Genomic DNA, 16,517 nt, shown 5'->3' on the forward strand with positions numbered 1-16,517 from the left:
GATATCCATGTGGTGAGAATCATGGCCCAAAAGTCACATCTTCCATTTATTTCATATTGCTTCTGTTGCCATTTGCACATGTTAATCCTTAGTCCAATCACAAACCATCAAAATAGGTGGGTTTGATTTTATTGTGGAATTTATATTTATTTTGGGAGGAAAATGGGAGGAAATGTAATTTAATGAAAATACGTGTATCACAGTTTTATGCAAAACTTGAGGGTTTAAGACAGGACATTTTCAATAACTGTGATCCTCTTGAAAATTTTTCATACCGTTCCACCTTTGTTACTGTTTCAAAGAATAATTACTTCGCAAAGTAATGTAAGTGTTTATATTGCATTGAATTTCCAACTTAAAGAAAATCATCACTCATTTTCAAATGAAACTCCAAGGTTACCAATACATCGAGAGATAAAGATAAACTTGTGGAACCTTTTAAGAAATATGATTGTGTCCTGTTCAAACAAGGTCCCTGAATCTGTATTTCCAAGGCCACTTAGAAACTTTATTAAAGATAGTGTCCAAACTCAAAACGTTCAATATAGGATGACAACAGTCAAAAAGCTGTAACAGTATTGCTCCTGTTCACCTCTCCGAATGCACCTCAAATCTATCTTTAAAGTGTGAAACTTGCTATTGCCTTAGCCTGAGTATGCATTTGTGAATGCCAACACGTTACAACCATTGAAATATAATAGCAGTCTTGAATTCAGAGAGGAACATCCACAATCATATTGGACAAAAATCAAGTCTCATTTACTGTTTCAATGGCTCTTATATGAAAATATGTTGATGTTAACATAAAGGTAATATGTCGGCAACTTAACATTAAGTCATCCACCTGCCAGTTTCATCTTAATATTTTTGTGTGAAATATTAACAGGCAAATTAGGAAGAAAACTTCATCCTTAGACTCATAACTAACCCAATATGTTAAATATTAATAACATTGACTGTAATTATGGTAGCTGAAAAGACATGATTGACAAATATAAGGGATTAAAGCCCATGGACATGGTGGAAAAGCTTGAATATAACATTGCTTATGTCGGAAGTACTTGTGTGGTGTTGTATCTTTTCTCTCTGGGACGAACTCCCAAATTTCAGTGCTATTTCTTTCCCTTACTGCTCCAGCTAACATACTGGGCTTCACTGCAAGTCAGTCTCTTCACTGTCCTACAGCGTCTCTCATCTACCTCACATTCCTTTTTCTTGGTATTTTACTTTGAAAGATCTTCTTTATTTTGCACGATTTTTCTCATGGTATTGCATTTTCAAGATTGTGTTGTCCATTTCATACCAAGTTTTCATGTTAATATGCTTTCCCTTTGCTGATGACATTTCACATCTCACTCACATTCTCCTCTTTAACATTTAGTAGAAATGATGTGTCAGTATTTCGTGCATTGTTATCCTATGACTCTTATATCTCAAAAGTGACTTCACATTGTTATGAACTTAAAATATTTTGTCAGCAACTTTAAAATATGAAAGGTAGGAAACTTCATCTTGTTGTTGATTTGAGGACAAACTTTACCATTTGATGATATGATTCGAGGTTGTGTACTATTGATGACTATATGTACTAACTGTGTAGCAATAGCCATGACCATGTATTGCTACCACTTCTTGACATCTCACACACTTTGTGTATTTTCTAACACATGCATGTTGTCCTGTAGAAACAGGCTTGTGTAGATCACTTAGACCTGACAAGTAGAAGCGTGCATAAAATCATCACTCATTCATAATGAATATTGGGAAAGTATCCGTGACAGAGGATTATCAGAAACATTTTTATGGTTAATCTATTTTAAATGTTTCATGAAAGTTAATATTTCAGTCACAGATGTTTCCCAATATGTGTGTCATGTTCCATTCAGATAGATCTGGTTTGGGTTTTGTTGGAAAAGAGACATTTTTCCAGATGAATATAAATGTGTATGTTCACTGTTCGATTATCATTTGAGATGTTCTGTGGGAGGTCTCAAAATTTGATGAGAGATTTGAGGAGAGACTGGACTTAATAACTTTTTCTTTCAGGTTTGAGCACTACCTTTGTGCACTTGGCCTTGGTATGTGCACAATAAAACCCAAACTAGAATGTTACATCATTTCAGTTCAATCAACGTCTGTGTTCATGATAAATGTCCACTAGAGTTGTCCAGGTATCATCCCAGGGCACGTAGTAGTTTCTATATTTGTCCCTCCTTGGCTGTGATTTTGAATATCTAACTCTGTGAAAAACCTTTGAATGTTCTGTTTCATACAAAGCAATGAACATCTTTTGAGGCTTTCAGTTTTAATAGAAAGCAATGATTAATTCGAAACTGCATGTTTTCTGTTTGGTGTTTTATTTCTAACTTAAGCATGGTTTGATGTTAAAGTTATTTTGCATACTGAAGTGAGTTTTTCCAGCACTAAAGCCAGGAAGGGAGTATAGTCTCTACCCTTGTCTGTGTGTAAGGCAACATATACCTAGATAACTTGAAGAGGTAAGGTACACGCATGAAGCTGCTTCTACCATATTATTCTGTCCTCACCTCTCTTTTAACTTCTTTGACGTCAACCCTCCATTCACCGAGTTAAACCAGGGAGAACCAGGGGAATTTCAAATCTCTTGAAACAGTTGTATCTCAGCAGCAGTTCCTGTATTTCTATTATTTGGCTGCTTGTGACTGTTTGAATGTGCAGATCCTGATTCACCTGCATTATCAGTCATTCTGGAAACTTGAAAAGGAGCTCTCCGGCTGTGCATGGACATAGCATTTTGACCCAGGCTTCCAAAATAAACTTTATTTTTGCCACTCCATTTTCATGCTAAGACATTTGATCAATTTCACCTTATTTGCAAGAAGTCTCTATCTTCATCCTCATGTCTTGCTCTCTTCAACCATTACATCAAGAATCTGCAGGTCTTCTTTAGTCAACATATATGATTTTAATAGCATGAGACTCTGGCATGTATCACACAGATCACCTTTTATTTTCTTTTAAATCTTCTTCTTGTTTTCTGTTCTTGATTTGACCAGTTTGTTTTAAAAATCTTCTGTGCAGAAATCTAATTGAAATGTAGGAAAGATTTTTTCTGAATGCTATGAAAAAATTTAATGGAACATTAATGCTTGCAATTGGTTAAATAGTAACCTAAAACCTCAAGCAATATCGCTTCTAACATCCATGTGTTTGTTTTTGAGTACCTTTTTCTTGAACTACATGGACAAGATTGCTCTAAATTATTTGATCATAAGGTATCATAATCTATATATTTGTTTCATCTTTTTTCGAAACCTTGTGGGAAGAATAGTTTCTAATGAAATAGATTCTCATGAAATGAATTGCTTTCGGTTCATGTTCTTAAGTGTACATTCCAAGTATAATAAGAAATTTCCCAAAGTTTCAAAGAGTCCTTTTTCCTTAGAACTTAAAGGCTTAGTCTTGTTTTACCTTAGTAGTGCTATTTTGATAACTTTTTTTGATAGCTAGACATGGTCTTAGTTAAAAAGAAGTACTGAAAATATTAGACTTTATCTTGTTTTCAGCAGAATACATACATGGCTATCTCTCAAATTCCCTTTTAAAAAATGCTGTGAAAATCATGAAGTGTTTAATCACGTCAACAATTTTATAAAAAAATATTTTTACTGAAAAAAAGTAAATTTATCATTTATCACTTGTGTAACCATCATCTCCTTCTAGACCGCAGTTGCATGCACCTATGTCTCCGCAAGCATGTTTTCTGTTGCATGTTGTGGCCCTTAGTAGATAATCATCTACCTGCCTGTTAGCCCCTCAAACACTAGATAACCCCCCCATATCTATCGTGTCTCCTTTGTCTTGATTGGTTTGTGCAGCTGCTGGGATATACAACTACTAGACTTACAAACGTTTCTACCTACTGGATGAAAATCTTCAGCTCAGACTCTGTGACAGAGGGTTGGCCATTAATTGTGTTTTTGGTTGTTTTTCTAATTTTCAGCAAATTGTTCCGCAGGTCGGTGAATGAGTCAAGGGAGGGTGAGGCAGTGAAGCCAAGGTCGTTACGATTTACGTGGAGTATGAAAACGACGAGTTCCATGGATCCTAATGATATGATGAAGGAGATTAGGAAGGTTTTGGACGCAAACAATTGCGACTATGAACAAAGGGAAAAGTTTCTGTTACTTTGTGTTCATGGGGATCCGAACACAGACAGTCTGGTGCAATGGGAGATGGAAGTTTGTAAACTTCCTCGGCTCTCTCTCAATGGAGTGCGCTTCAAACGGATCTCTGGCACATCAATAGGCTTTAAGAACATTGCATCCAAAATTGCCAATGAACTGAAACTTTAATGTTGTATGAACGTGCCGGGCCAATGTCTCGGTGCATGGACTTCTTGGTGACAGAAATACATGTATTTTGCTACACCAAACACAAAGGTGATCACTTCATAGGTAACTACTGTGTTGACTACTGGACACTAAGCTTTGTGGCAAGAAGCTGAATGAGAGACTATTGTTTTTATTTTGTATAATGTGTACAAAATGTACAGAGAATCATATACTGCACTTCCCTCGCCCCTACTGTGTATACATTTTTATTGTAAATTACTTATTTAGTATGATCATAGATGTAGGGGAAGATGGTAGGTACTTGTTTTTGAAGTCTTTTGTATAATTTTATTGTAATCATTGTGGTAGCACCAGGATGTGCTACCATTGGAAATGTCATTCTGTATCACATACCGCATCAAACATGAGATGAAAGAAGGCCTGATGCTTCAGATTGCTTTGTACAATGCTTGAAACATGTTTTTTCTTGATATCCATGATAAAATATCAAGGAAAATTGACGACTATTTAATCTAATCCACTCATATCAACGCACCATTCCATCCTCTCAGAACTGTGACAAGTACGAACAGGTTGAAGATGAGTACATGTCCTCAACTAGGGCCTAGTGTTGCAGATGCTGGCCCAAACTCTGAATATGTATCTCGTATCCAGCCTGGTTGTACCAACCCAAACCTTGGTCACACTTTGAAGTGGTCTTTTCGTGACAGCAGAATACATCATGGATCGTGTCTGACACATTCAGTGAAGAAATGAGAGACCTACTTTCTGAGAACACAAGTTACGAAAACTTTTGTAAAACAAACTGATAGTTGGCTTATTTATTACTTTATAAATACTTGTTTATAACAATTTACCTTAGGATACATGTTTTTTAATTTAGTAATTTAGTGGAAAATATTGAAGTCATTATTTGTAATAGAAAAGATCCAAACAAAATAAAACATAACACCAAGCTGTTATTGTGATTCTCTATTGAAAAACTCATGCTACAAATTTTCTGATACTTACAAAAGTAAAGGATGTTAAGCATTCAGATATTGTTCCTTCAATAAAAAGTAAATATTATCCATTAGTTCATATTTCTATCCTTGTGATCAACAGTTAGTCAGGTATAGGCCCAAGCTAGTGTTACCTAAGAGTCTGGAAAGCTGTTGAAAACATTGGTATAATAGAAGAGACTCTCAGTCATGTGATAACACAACGTTGGCCTGAGAATCTTGCTGTGACATACCTGTGTGCATTGTACACAGGATTGCTGCGCAAACCATAAGTTTCTTCATCAGTATTTACTGTGGAAGCTGAATAAAAGTCGTTTGTTGCATCCAATGCTGATTGGTTGAAATATTTCCATAGCAATATGTAACATTTATGGGCCAATAATTGAAAATTGTTCCTCTAGAGTAGATACTGTATATACATAGAGGAGATTGCTGTAACAAGGGCACAGAGCAGACGTTTTACACACTTAGGTATCGGTCTTTCCCTCAAATATACCAAATATGTATAGTGCACTCAGTGAAATGCCTACTTGACAATCCCTACATAGCCACTTGTGTCTTGTGCAAATCCAGCTGTCACTGAAATTGCCGTTACAGTGAAAAATCTGATGTCAGCTTGAATCAGTAACTTGAAAATGAAGATACTGTGTAAACAGAATTTTGGAATATATGAACTATATTTTTCTTGTAGCAACTGGAAGGAAATAGGCCTTTGATTTCATTCGGGAACTGCATCAGTAACTCTCTTGGGACATTAACTGTAATCTTAGCATTAAATATTTTCAAACATTGGTGTTATGTTTATAAGATGCTAGCAGTCTTGGTATAGGAGTGTATGGTGTTCAAGCCTGTCATTGAAAGTAATGCTCAAAGATGTTACTATGAGAGGCAGCACCCCCTGTTGGAGGACACAAGTGTCTGGGACTCGGGAATGAAGATGGTGATGTGAAGTCCAAGTGTGGTGTGCAGCACGTCGTAGTTATTTGGTACAGAAACACCTGGCGAAGACAGATGATGCAAGGAGTATTAGTATCTCTCAAACTCAAAATCAATATGATGAATATTTCACCTTGAATGTTTCATGGTTATAATTTTGATTTCTGGAATCACCTTTCAAAAACATGATTGCCATTTAATTTACAATGAAGCATTTTTTCCCTTTACATCTGTTGAATTGTTCTCAAAATGATTTTATCTCCTTTTTTTTTTTTTTTTGGCCGGACAAGTTAGTAACATCTCTTCAGGAACGATCTAGTGTTTCCAGTATGCATGGATGTGACTACTGGATTTCTACATTGCAGAGAACTGGATGATCTTGCCTACCATCTTGTATATTGTGATAATGTGTACGTATGTTTTGTGATATGGAATCAGCTGGCATATTGAAGGCTTCCATTTTCTGTGTTAACTGCACTGCCAGGACAAGACACCAAGCAGTAGCAGTTGTTTATTTCAGGCGTATACAATATTCTCTAGTGCTCAAGACGGACAAAAATCTCCAGAATCTTAACGTATCAAAAGTTTCAAGTACATTTTGTGAAGACACTTCCATACTGGACTTAAATTTGACTTGTTATTTTCATATTGGAACAGCTTTCAGTTCATATTTCTTCCTTTTCTGACAGAAACCTTTTTGAACCGTTTGTGTTCCTAGATAAGCCATGAAATATAGCTTGGGTGATAGCTGTATTATTCAATAGTTATAGATCTCATTAATAACCATTTGCATAATTGAATATTATTCATCAACATCGAACAACATAGTATCATTATCAGCTTGTTATCATTCTCAGATATTGACAGAACATTGAGATTCAGGATAGTTTCTGTGGAATTCATGTTTTGAAATGTGACCAAGTGTCAAATGTTTATCATTATCCTCTCAGGAGTGTCAACAGGGTAGAGCCTCAAGCAATCTTCTTCATGAAAATAACTTCAAAAATGTCCGCTCATTATATGCCAACTGGACATAATTCTAAACTGCTTCTCAGCGTTACGTCAAAGATTGATTTGTACTACTGAAGTTTTCAAAGAAGATATTTTCATGATAGAATATGCTTCTTTTCCCCCAATACCAATGGTCACTTGTTTGCTTTCGCTGTTGATGCTGATTTTTGTTCTTGGCAGTTCATGCTGATCAGCAATGTAGGTTAAAAATGGCCTGCACCATCTTACAGGAATATGCCAAAACATTGGACAGTAGTGAGTCTATGTGAATGCAAGATCCAAATGCATTGATGTGCAGGCTCATGACAATAGCATTTAGTTTCAAATCCATCCAGAGTTTCTAAGGAGTTTGATTTTAAGTTCTTTTTTTATGTTTTTCTTCTTATTCACAAAGGGTTTTTTGCGTACCACTCAAAAGATTTTTGGCTTTGAGCTTACAGTAAATAGCAGCAAGCATTTAGATCATGATTTTGGTTAAATGACAGGTGTTAGGATGTCAGTCTTCTTTGTAACATATTGCTTTTCTATGAAATACTCTTGATAATTGATAACAAGTCCTTGTGTAAGGGATGAACCATATGAGCTGTGTGTTTTGTATGTACAGAGAAATAGGTCTTGTGATATCTTCTGTATATTGTTGCATTTGTACATGTTTGCCATATTTCCTTGTTTTGACACAGAACAGGAAATTCAGTAGATTTTAAATTTAAATGGTGGATTCTTGTGTAGAGAGAAGAGTTCATGCTGTGTCAGCTTTGTGCTGGATTTCTGTTGTTTCAGCAACATTTACTACATCCAAATGGTGCAGTCTGACAAATTGTGTACCTTTTCTTGATTGAAGAATTCAGTTTTATTAAAGAGCTTGTGTTACAAATTTTATTTCCGAGGCTTTCAGGTAATTGTATCATGGGAAATTACATATACTTTTTTTTTTCTTAGCTTAAGCATTATGATTATTATTGATGTTGTTATTGATTTGAGCCTGTTGGTTTTAGAGTTGTGTAGGGTCTACAGGGCTTCAGGGCTTTCCTCCACAAGCAGTAACGGTATAGCAGTTAGCTCCCATCCTTAGAGGCAATGATTGTCCTTTGGACCCTGGTTGGAATGTATGGTATTGCTTAAAGGAACACTTGTCAAGGACAACTTTCATGCTAGCTTCAAAGCAACAGGGTTGTTGGGAGATAACTCTCACGTTCCCATCGTGCATTGTACAGACATGCTCAACGTCAGAGGAATATTGTGTTCCGCTTTACAAATAACATTTATATTTGACAGATGTAGACTTTTCTACACAAGATCATATTCTTCGAAATAATATACTGCTGAAAATGTTGAATTTTCAATTATGATTGTTTATGAAAAGATTGTATATTCTGCAGGCTCCTCAACTATTGAGGAACACCCTGCTTCACATTATTTTTGTCAGTACCTACACTTTTCAGTAAGCTTCCAGTTTTTCGTTAATAACCAGAAACACGAATATTTCCAAACACACTTGAGTGTGGAGGGTTTTTTTATTTTTCTTATTTTTTTTTCTTTATGCAAACGCTATTTGAAAAACATTTCTGATGCAGAGGTATGCTATTTTTGAGACGAGGATGTTTCAGATTTGTATTGTCTATTTTAGACTTTGTAAGTTTGATACATGGAGCACATGATACTAGTTCCAGTTTCCATCCCAAATGTTTTAGATACAGTATGTATTTCTTGGCTGTTGTAACCAACCCACATAAGTGAAGTTTTGATGTAATTTGCACTAGATTGGAGTAATGAAAAGACTTGATTCGTCAGTTCCATTGCTCCAGCAAAATGTTTGGTATTATTGATAGAGTCTGTTGCAAGTAGGGGGAGAAGCTAGCCAGTACAATGATGGTGGTACGTATGTTGACTTTGTAGTTTAAATAGTTTCTGAATTGGATGTAACACCAATCCAGTCTGGTGGAGAAAACATACTAAGAAACAGTCTTTGTTCGGATTAAAGTGACCAGAATGCATAATTTGGGAATATGTATCTAACACCTGTTCATGAAAACCCTGTTATGACTTTGTATGTTTCTGAATTTTTGAAAATGCTATCTGATAACCTTTAATTTCAATTACCCACTGACAAATTCTAACATTTGAAAATGTGTCAAAATATTGCATGGAAACATACCAGTTGGTAAAGTAGACTGTGACTCAAGCAACTGCAACAGCCCTGTTTCAAATGAACATAGACCTGTTTCCCCATAATTTCTCCATTCCTATGTAATGCTCAAAGAACCGGAGGCGATTTAGCTTTGTAGTTGTATTGGTTTTGTATATAGAAAGCAGAAACTGCATAACAGGTGTGCATGGTATTGTTCTGAAATATGTACACTCACTCAACTCATTCACCTTCACTCATCCTCTGAATGCAGTTCTACTGGGTCCTGAACAATTTATTCTGTACAGACTTTTTCAGGTCTTTCAGTGTTAATATTTGAAGCCCTCTCTCCAGGTCTATCTTGCTTGTTAACTTGCTGCAGGACATATCAAGTTGTTTTGTAAATATGTGCCCTGGGATGGGCTTATGTCCTCCAGGGATTGTATAAACAGTAAGACTTTTAGTGCAGTGACAGTGGATGAGTTGAGTGAACTTACCTTCCCGTGTATATGTGTCTTATGAAAGATATGAATACGTAGAGTTCACTTCCTGTTGTGATTCTATACATATGTGTACAGAAATATTTATATTGACACCAATTTGCGTAGATATGCAAGGTTCTTTTTGAGTAATAAGAATTATTTAACGTATAAAATAATCATCTGTGAGCAAATGGACTTACGTGGAGCTGAACGTGAAAAGTCTTATTTATTGAATGTTTAACACTGTGACCAAGCACCGTTTGAGTGGTCCAATACTGATGATTACTGACATGTGAAGGCTATTTCTCTACAGCATTACCTTGAAAAATTACTTGCTCACAATTGTCAATATCTAAGGCCTTACTTGTCATGAAGGATCTTTTTCTTGTTCAATATGATTATTTGGATTGTTGAGAGCACTCAAACTTGATTTCCATAGTTTGTATTAACTATTTGTTTCATTAACTCATCGATAAATTGTGGTGCTCAGGTCAGTCAATGATCATTGACATGTTTTAAATGTGAATCGCAGAGTGTCCTTATGAACTGGAGATGTTATATTTATTGTTCTAAATTGTCCAGTAATCACTATTGTTCCTTAATCAAGGTCATATTGATGTGATTTATCAAAAATTGATTTTCTTTAAATTATTTTTAGAGATCCATTTGAAACATTAGTAAGCAGATCCCTTTTGTAATGCAAGTAAAACACTCAAGGGATATCCCTCATCGATTAAGAAACTGGCCAAGGTGCTCTGATTTTCACATTTAACATGTCTTCCTCATACAGATACTTATTTCTATGGCAAACAGATGTGTAAATCACCCATATGTCATCTGACAAGGAGTTACAAAGAATCTATCACGAATCTTAAACTTTTCAACTCTGTAAAATTTCTTACTAAAAGGTGATACAGAAAAGATGTAGTTTTGTCCTTGACTTCAGTTAAATGCAGGCTGTGGTAGCTCCCTCTTTTGAAAAGAAGCGTATCCAAAGCATGCCCTAATTAGCCTTGGTTAAAGGTTGAAAATGTTTGGTTCTTCGTTAGTACCAAGATGTTTGACATACCAAAAAAATACTTGGATTACATTAGGATTTGTAACCATAGAAGTCCTCATAATAAACTACTTTTTTATTGTAAATGGGGCTTTTTCATTAATGAATTAACGGAATAAAAACTTACCTTCCAAAGTTTCTTATTTCTAGTATGGCAAGTACAAGTTTCTCGTGAGTTATGGGTTATGAATATGTGTCGACTTGCATTCATGTTGGATCATTAATCACTAACTCATGATCATGGCTACTGCTGTATACAGTATTGCCTCATGGGTTCCATACAATTGTAAATTATGTTAATAGCAACAGGAAATCTGTGGTAGAGTTCTTCACAGAATGAAATAAAATATATCCTAACAGGTTGACTCTTGTTATTTGTTTGTTACATCACTCGTTTCATACTCCACCTTTATCAATGCAACATGAAAATATACCTTAGAAATAAAATTTACGGAAATGCCTTATAACTTCAGTTAATGACACACTTTGACAGTGTAACTATTGTAATACGTCACATTGTGATTCGTAATTTCGAGTATATATTTTGGCCTACTTACTTACCTTCCGATACAGCCATATTTGTTTCTGGAACAATCGATGGCCAATAGTGCGTGATAAGTGCACTTAACAAGTTAGTCTTCCACATGCACTAAGCTTTTGTGTTGATGCGTTTCAGCACCCATCTTTTTCGCTGTTATTGACAATTTTTCCCTTTCTCAAGCTCAACAAACATTGAATCAGTCGCTTTACTGCCAGTTCTAAAGTGGTTAAAAGTACTCTTAAAGCACACGATAAGTTGCGTTTACCTAAGACGGTAAATGACCTCACCACGTTGAAGTTTGTGTGACAATCAAATTTTATGATGTTCCCATACTTTGTAGCATCTTATCCCATTATCATGAAACATGGGGAACATTAGGATGTATGTTTGACAGATAATTCTCAGATAAACACGTTCAGGTGCAGTGTTTACTGTTCTGCGATGTAACCGACGTAGAAGGTGTCTAACCCATACTTCTGAATATATATATATATATATATAGAGAGAGAGAGACGAATTTAGAGTAGATAGATATATTATCCAAACTCATAGGGTGTTATAAAATGTACATTTTAGGATCAGTCGTCAGACGAAAAATCATCGTTGAAAACTTGCCGTAGAGAAAACGGCGTGGGAACCAAAACCTTACTCTCGAACCTACGTCGTTCTTCCGCGCACACAGGGTCAATGCTCCATGAAAGATCAGCTCTGGAGCACTAGTAGTATTGATGCTCATTATCCTCAGTATTCAACTCTTGCTTCTATTTGTAACACGTGTTATGAGAATGAGCTCTTGGCACTCCTAAAACTGGCAGGACCCGTGAAGGACTAGGATACAATAGGCCTTCAGAAACCCTTGATTGCCGTAAAAGACGACTGTACGGGATCGCGTGATCAGGCTCTCTGACTTGGTTGACACGTCATCGGTTCCCAATTGCGCAGATTGAGGCAACTGTGCATGCTGATGATCACAGGATTGTCAGGTCGATTATTTACAGACCGCCGCCATAGAGCTGGGATATTGCTTAGTGCGGCATAAAACTATACTCTCTCACTAAAACTGGTAGGCGGAGCCAATCTTTGTCTCAGTCTGTGACTTGCAGACCTTGGTGCAAGTTTCTCCAGACAAGAAAGGGATCAATCAAAACCAGTATTTAGAAAATCAAATAAATTCGCTTTTCACTTGTCCGAATTACTGTACAAAGGAATAAAAATGATAAATAATCACACTGTGGCAATCGCCTGCATTTCCGGCGACTCCGTGATGAGCCACTGTCAACATATCGACACATTCTTTGCACACACCAACACAATGTCAAGGTCATGAATCCATTGCACACGTAGGGGTGACCCAAATGGTCGCTAATCCATCCCTCCGGCTAATGAAATCAACGAATTTTTGTTGAATTTCCTGTTACGTGCAGTCTCCTCACCTTGTGTTTTGGATGAGTTATCGTCAGTGTCCCCAAAGACAGGTGATCTTCGGGTTGCCATTGTTTTATATCACTGGGTGCTGTTAGATACGCAGGACCAATACACCATTAAGGAACACCACCATATCTTTTCAAGCATGAGTAATCCAGCACATCTGTACCTCGCAGTTGGTGTAATTTGAGTGGACAGCTTCTATTGCTTAATTTCCTCTAACGAACGTAGATGGTATTTATTTTACACGTACACCCGACACAGTACATTCGACCACGTTCAACCTGCCCAGTAATTATTTGTATGGTGGTGGGTTAGCCTCGTGGTTACTGCTTTCACTCATCACACCCAAGGCCCTGGCACGTGTAGAATGCGAGAAGCCCATTACTGGTATCCTAACCGTGACAATGCTAAAAATGACGTAAAACCCCTCTTGCTCATTGATGAACTGCTTGTGAGTAGTATTCTGTGCAGTTCGTGCCTTTCAGGGCACAATGAAACAAGGGCACCACATATGTAATGTAAGATATTTTAATGAATGAAAATAATATTACAATATGCATTTACATTCAGTAAATATATGCATACATAAAACAAGAATTCGGAAACAAAATTATTAGTATAAATATTTATAACACGATATAAACACAAAGTAACAAAATCCATTGTATATGTTTTTAATGTATATTCGTTGAGATAACAAATTAATGCGGCAACAAAATATATATTTTTGCATAAATATTTATTGATATGAACATGAAGTGATTATATCATTTTTAAAGATTCAAGTAAATATTCATGGTGATGATAACAACTTGGGTACAAGAAAATCTTTTTCACAACTGCATCTATTTCATGCTCCTGCTTCTCCTCTAGAACTGAACCAGTCCGCCCCTCCAGCCTCAGCCCCACTTCCTTCTCCTGCACTCCTGATGCAGCCCCCTCCTCTCCTCTCCTCTCCTACACCCCACCTTCTACGCCCTGTCCTACACCATATCTTATCTTCGCCCCCTCCTCCTCTTTCCATGCCTCCCTCCAGACTACTCCTCCGCCCCCAGCTGGTAGGGAGCCTCCAGTACCAGGTCCTCCACAGGACTAATGTCGGCCCACAAAGCACCTGCTGGTATACTGAAGGCTTCCTCCCAGCTGAGGTTATGGTTGTCACGTTCATCTCCTTCCATCCAGGAGGGTATCCCGTATTGTGGATCGTATGGAACTCCCTCCCCCTGGGACCAGGCATCCCCTGTCACCTCACACCACAGGCACCCAGGGGGTAAGCACCACTCGGGGTCGTATGGGCATTCGGATTGCAGCTCTTGGGCGTCAGGGTGAAGCTCCTTGGTGCTCGGCTTCGGCCCCTCAGCTTTATGTTTGACCTCTACTGGGAGTGTGTCTTTGGATTTTCCACTAAAATATTTCCTTCGGACAGAAGATCCTCCGTATGCGTTCCACAGATGGTAGGTTATTCCAGCAACACCTGAAACAGTAGTTTCATTGCGCATGCTACACGGCTGAGGAGTTGTTCTGGCACCCATTTGTGTTACACGCGTTTAACGCCTGTTGCTTTTCTGTACAAACCGGTCTCTTGGTCATGACTTTGGTTATGCACTGTAGTATCGGGTTGATCATTTATCGGATAATTATCATTTAACTAGCCCCAAAATACCAGTTTTGTAATAGATTATTATTTCCTTCATTGATGTTATGTATTTGTGTGACTTTTGTTATAGCCCTGTCATTGGGGTTAATAAACGGCTGTTTCACGTCTCCAAACTTGGTGTGTATATCAGACATGTTTCCTGAATGTTTGAACCATGATGATGACGTGTTGGTTGTAAACGTCCAATATCTGCGTCAGTTCGATGTTACCGCAACAACACACCGTGGTGTAACTGTTGAACTGTTCAAAGTGCAACATCTAACCCATAGAGCCCAACTCACAAAGCTACAGACCGGAGATGTTGGTCTGATGGTCATACGCATTATGACAGGACACATTACTTACATAAGAACGTAGCACCACCAGTGAAGAACCCTTTCGCAAATCCAGAGTTCACTTCTGCAGAAAATACACAAGAGCTTATGAAGACTGCCCTGTTGTAAACAAATGTCAAATTTATTCAGCTGATTTTCTGGACACGAAAGAGATGTCATGTTAATAGACAACATTTGCTCAAATGTATATAATATGACTTACTGAGATCGACTTCGGTGTTTTTAACCACAGAGTGGGGCAGGCTTGACAATATGGACCTAGAAACATATAAGTAAAACTTGGAACATATTTACACTTTACGAAATCTGAGCGTAATTCGTGCGTGCGTGCATTTTAATAATTGCCGGCACAAATCGTAACCTATCGCTACTCTACCAAGTGGTGCTTACGAGGAATAGACGTATTATTATTCCGGGATATCAGCTTCGGGTTGGCTACTGAGTCAGTTTCTTATACCACAAGACCTTAATCTTGAAGAGCTCCCCGAACCGTTTGGTCTCTTTATCGACAGCGCGCACACACACATTCACGCACGCACACATGCACACTGGAATATGCTGGCATATATAAATACATGCATGTCATTCTGAAAGTGTCAGTGATGGAAAATGTAAACCGAAGCACAACTGTCCCTCAAACAGCGAAACTGCACGCTTTATGAATCGATTCTTCTCAAATTTACGTTTTTGTATAACTTCAAAGAAACACATGGAAGGATAGCACTATGTGGAATATATTTGTAATAAAGAAATGCCCCTCAAAGAAATTACTCATAGTTCTAAGCGTCTCTTTACGAACACTATTATACAAATGCAAAATCCCGTTGCCTTGTTTGATTCATCCTTCTAGTATTTTACCCTGCTTCTTGTAGTGTTCTTTCAGCAGCGACATCTCCACCACGCACACACTGCAGCGGTAATGCACACGCATTCTGCAAAGCACTGAGCCAGGCCATCTTCACGACATTCCAGAAGGCAACAAATTGTCAAAGTGTCACGTGACACTCTTTGTGACGTCATAGTAACTACGACATATGTAGTGACGAATGGCGACTCCTCACGACGACGGAAAGTGCGGAGCTCTCTAACTGAGACATGGGAGTAATGGAGTCACACATGTAGAAGGGGCACGAATACTGCTATTTAGCATATTGACATTTACACATTTCTTAAAATGAAAAACGAAACCTAACATTTCTATTCTTAAATTATGTCGAATGTCCGTCAGTTCGTTTCTTTGCGAGATGAAACCCAGCTAGTTACTTTCAGACTGCATGCATTAGGGGTACCTTGAAGCTAAAGGAATGCTTTGTCAGTTTGGTAAAACAATGTTCGGTGTCAGTCTTCGATGAAACATTTATATTCGTGATATCAGTTTTTGAAGACACTTTGAATCCCACATTTTCCCGCAATGATCCAGGTTGCTGGCCAGCATCCCATGTGTGTGGTAAGATTTGACAAAATAGATGCATGAAATCGACACATAGATTTGGCTTAATCCTCTCAATGCTACCGTCGAACCTATTCGACAGGATCGCAGGATAATGACATCTCCAAATAAAACTTGCAATAATTATTCAAAGAGTCGGATTTACGTGTCATATGAATTA

The 16,517-nt window shown here is 37.4% G+C and overlaps 1 protein-coding gene across 39 annotated transcripts in view; it reads left to right on the plus strand.

The window, feature by feature from the left end:
* LOC137294934 (MAP/microtubule affinity-regulating kinase 3-like) overlaps nucleotides 1-5,289 on the plus strand; it is a 60,074-nt gene extending 54,785 nt beyond the window's left edge. For 21 of the 39 annotated variants that reach the window (XM_067826124.1, XM_067826122.1, XM_067826118.1 and 18 more), the window contains one exon: nucleotides 3,998-5,289. In XM_067826124.1, coding sequence (XP_067682225.1) covers nucleotides 3,998-4,334 — 337 coding nt within the window. In that variant the 3' untranslated portion in view covers nucleotides 4,335-5,289. Of the gene's footprint in view, nucleotides 1-3,982 lie in introns of all 39 variants that reach the window. The other 18 variants (XM_067826113.1, XM_067826111.1, XM_067826109.1 and 15 more) reach the window with 1 other exon arrangement.
* Nucleotides 5,290-16,517: the final 11,228 nt, after the last annotated feature.

The sequence above is a fragment of the Haliotis asinina genome, chromosome 8, assembly GCF_037392515.1.
Source record: "Haliotis asinina isolate JCU_RB_2024 chromosome 8, JCU_Hal_asi_v2, whole genome shotgun sequence".
Taxonomy (NCBI): Eukaryota; Metazoa; Mollusca; class Gastropoda; order Lepetellida; family Haliotidae; genus Haliotis; species Haliotis asinina.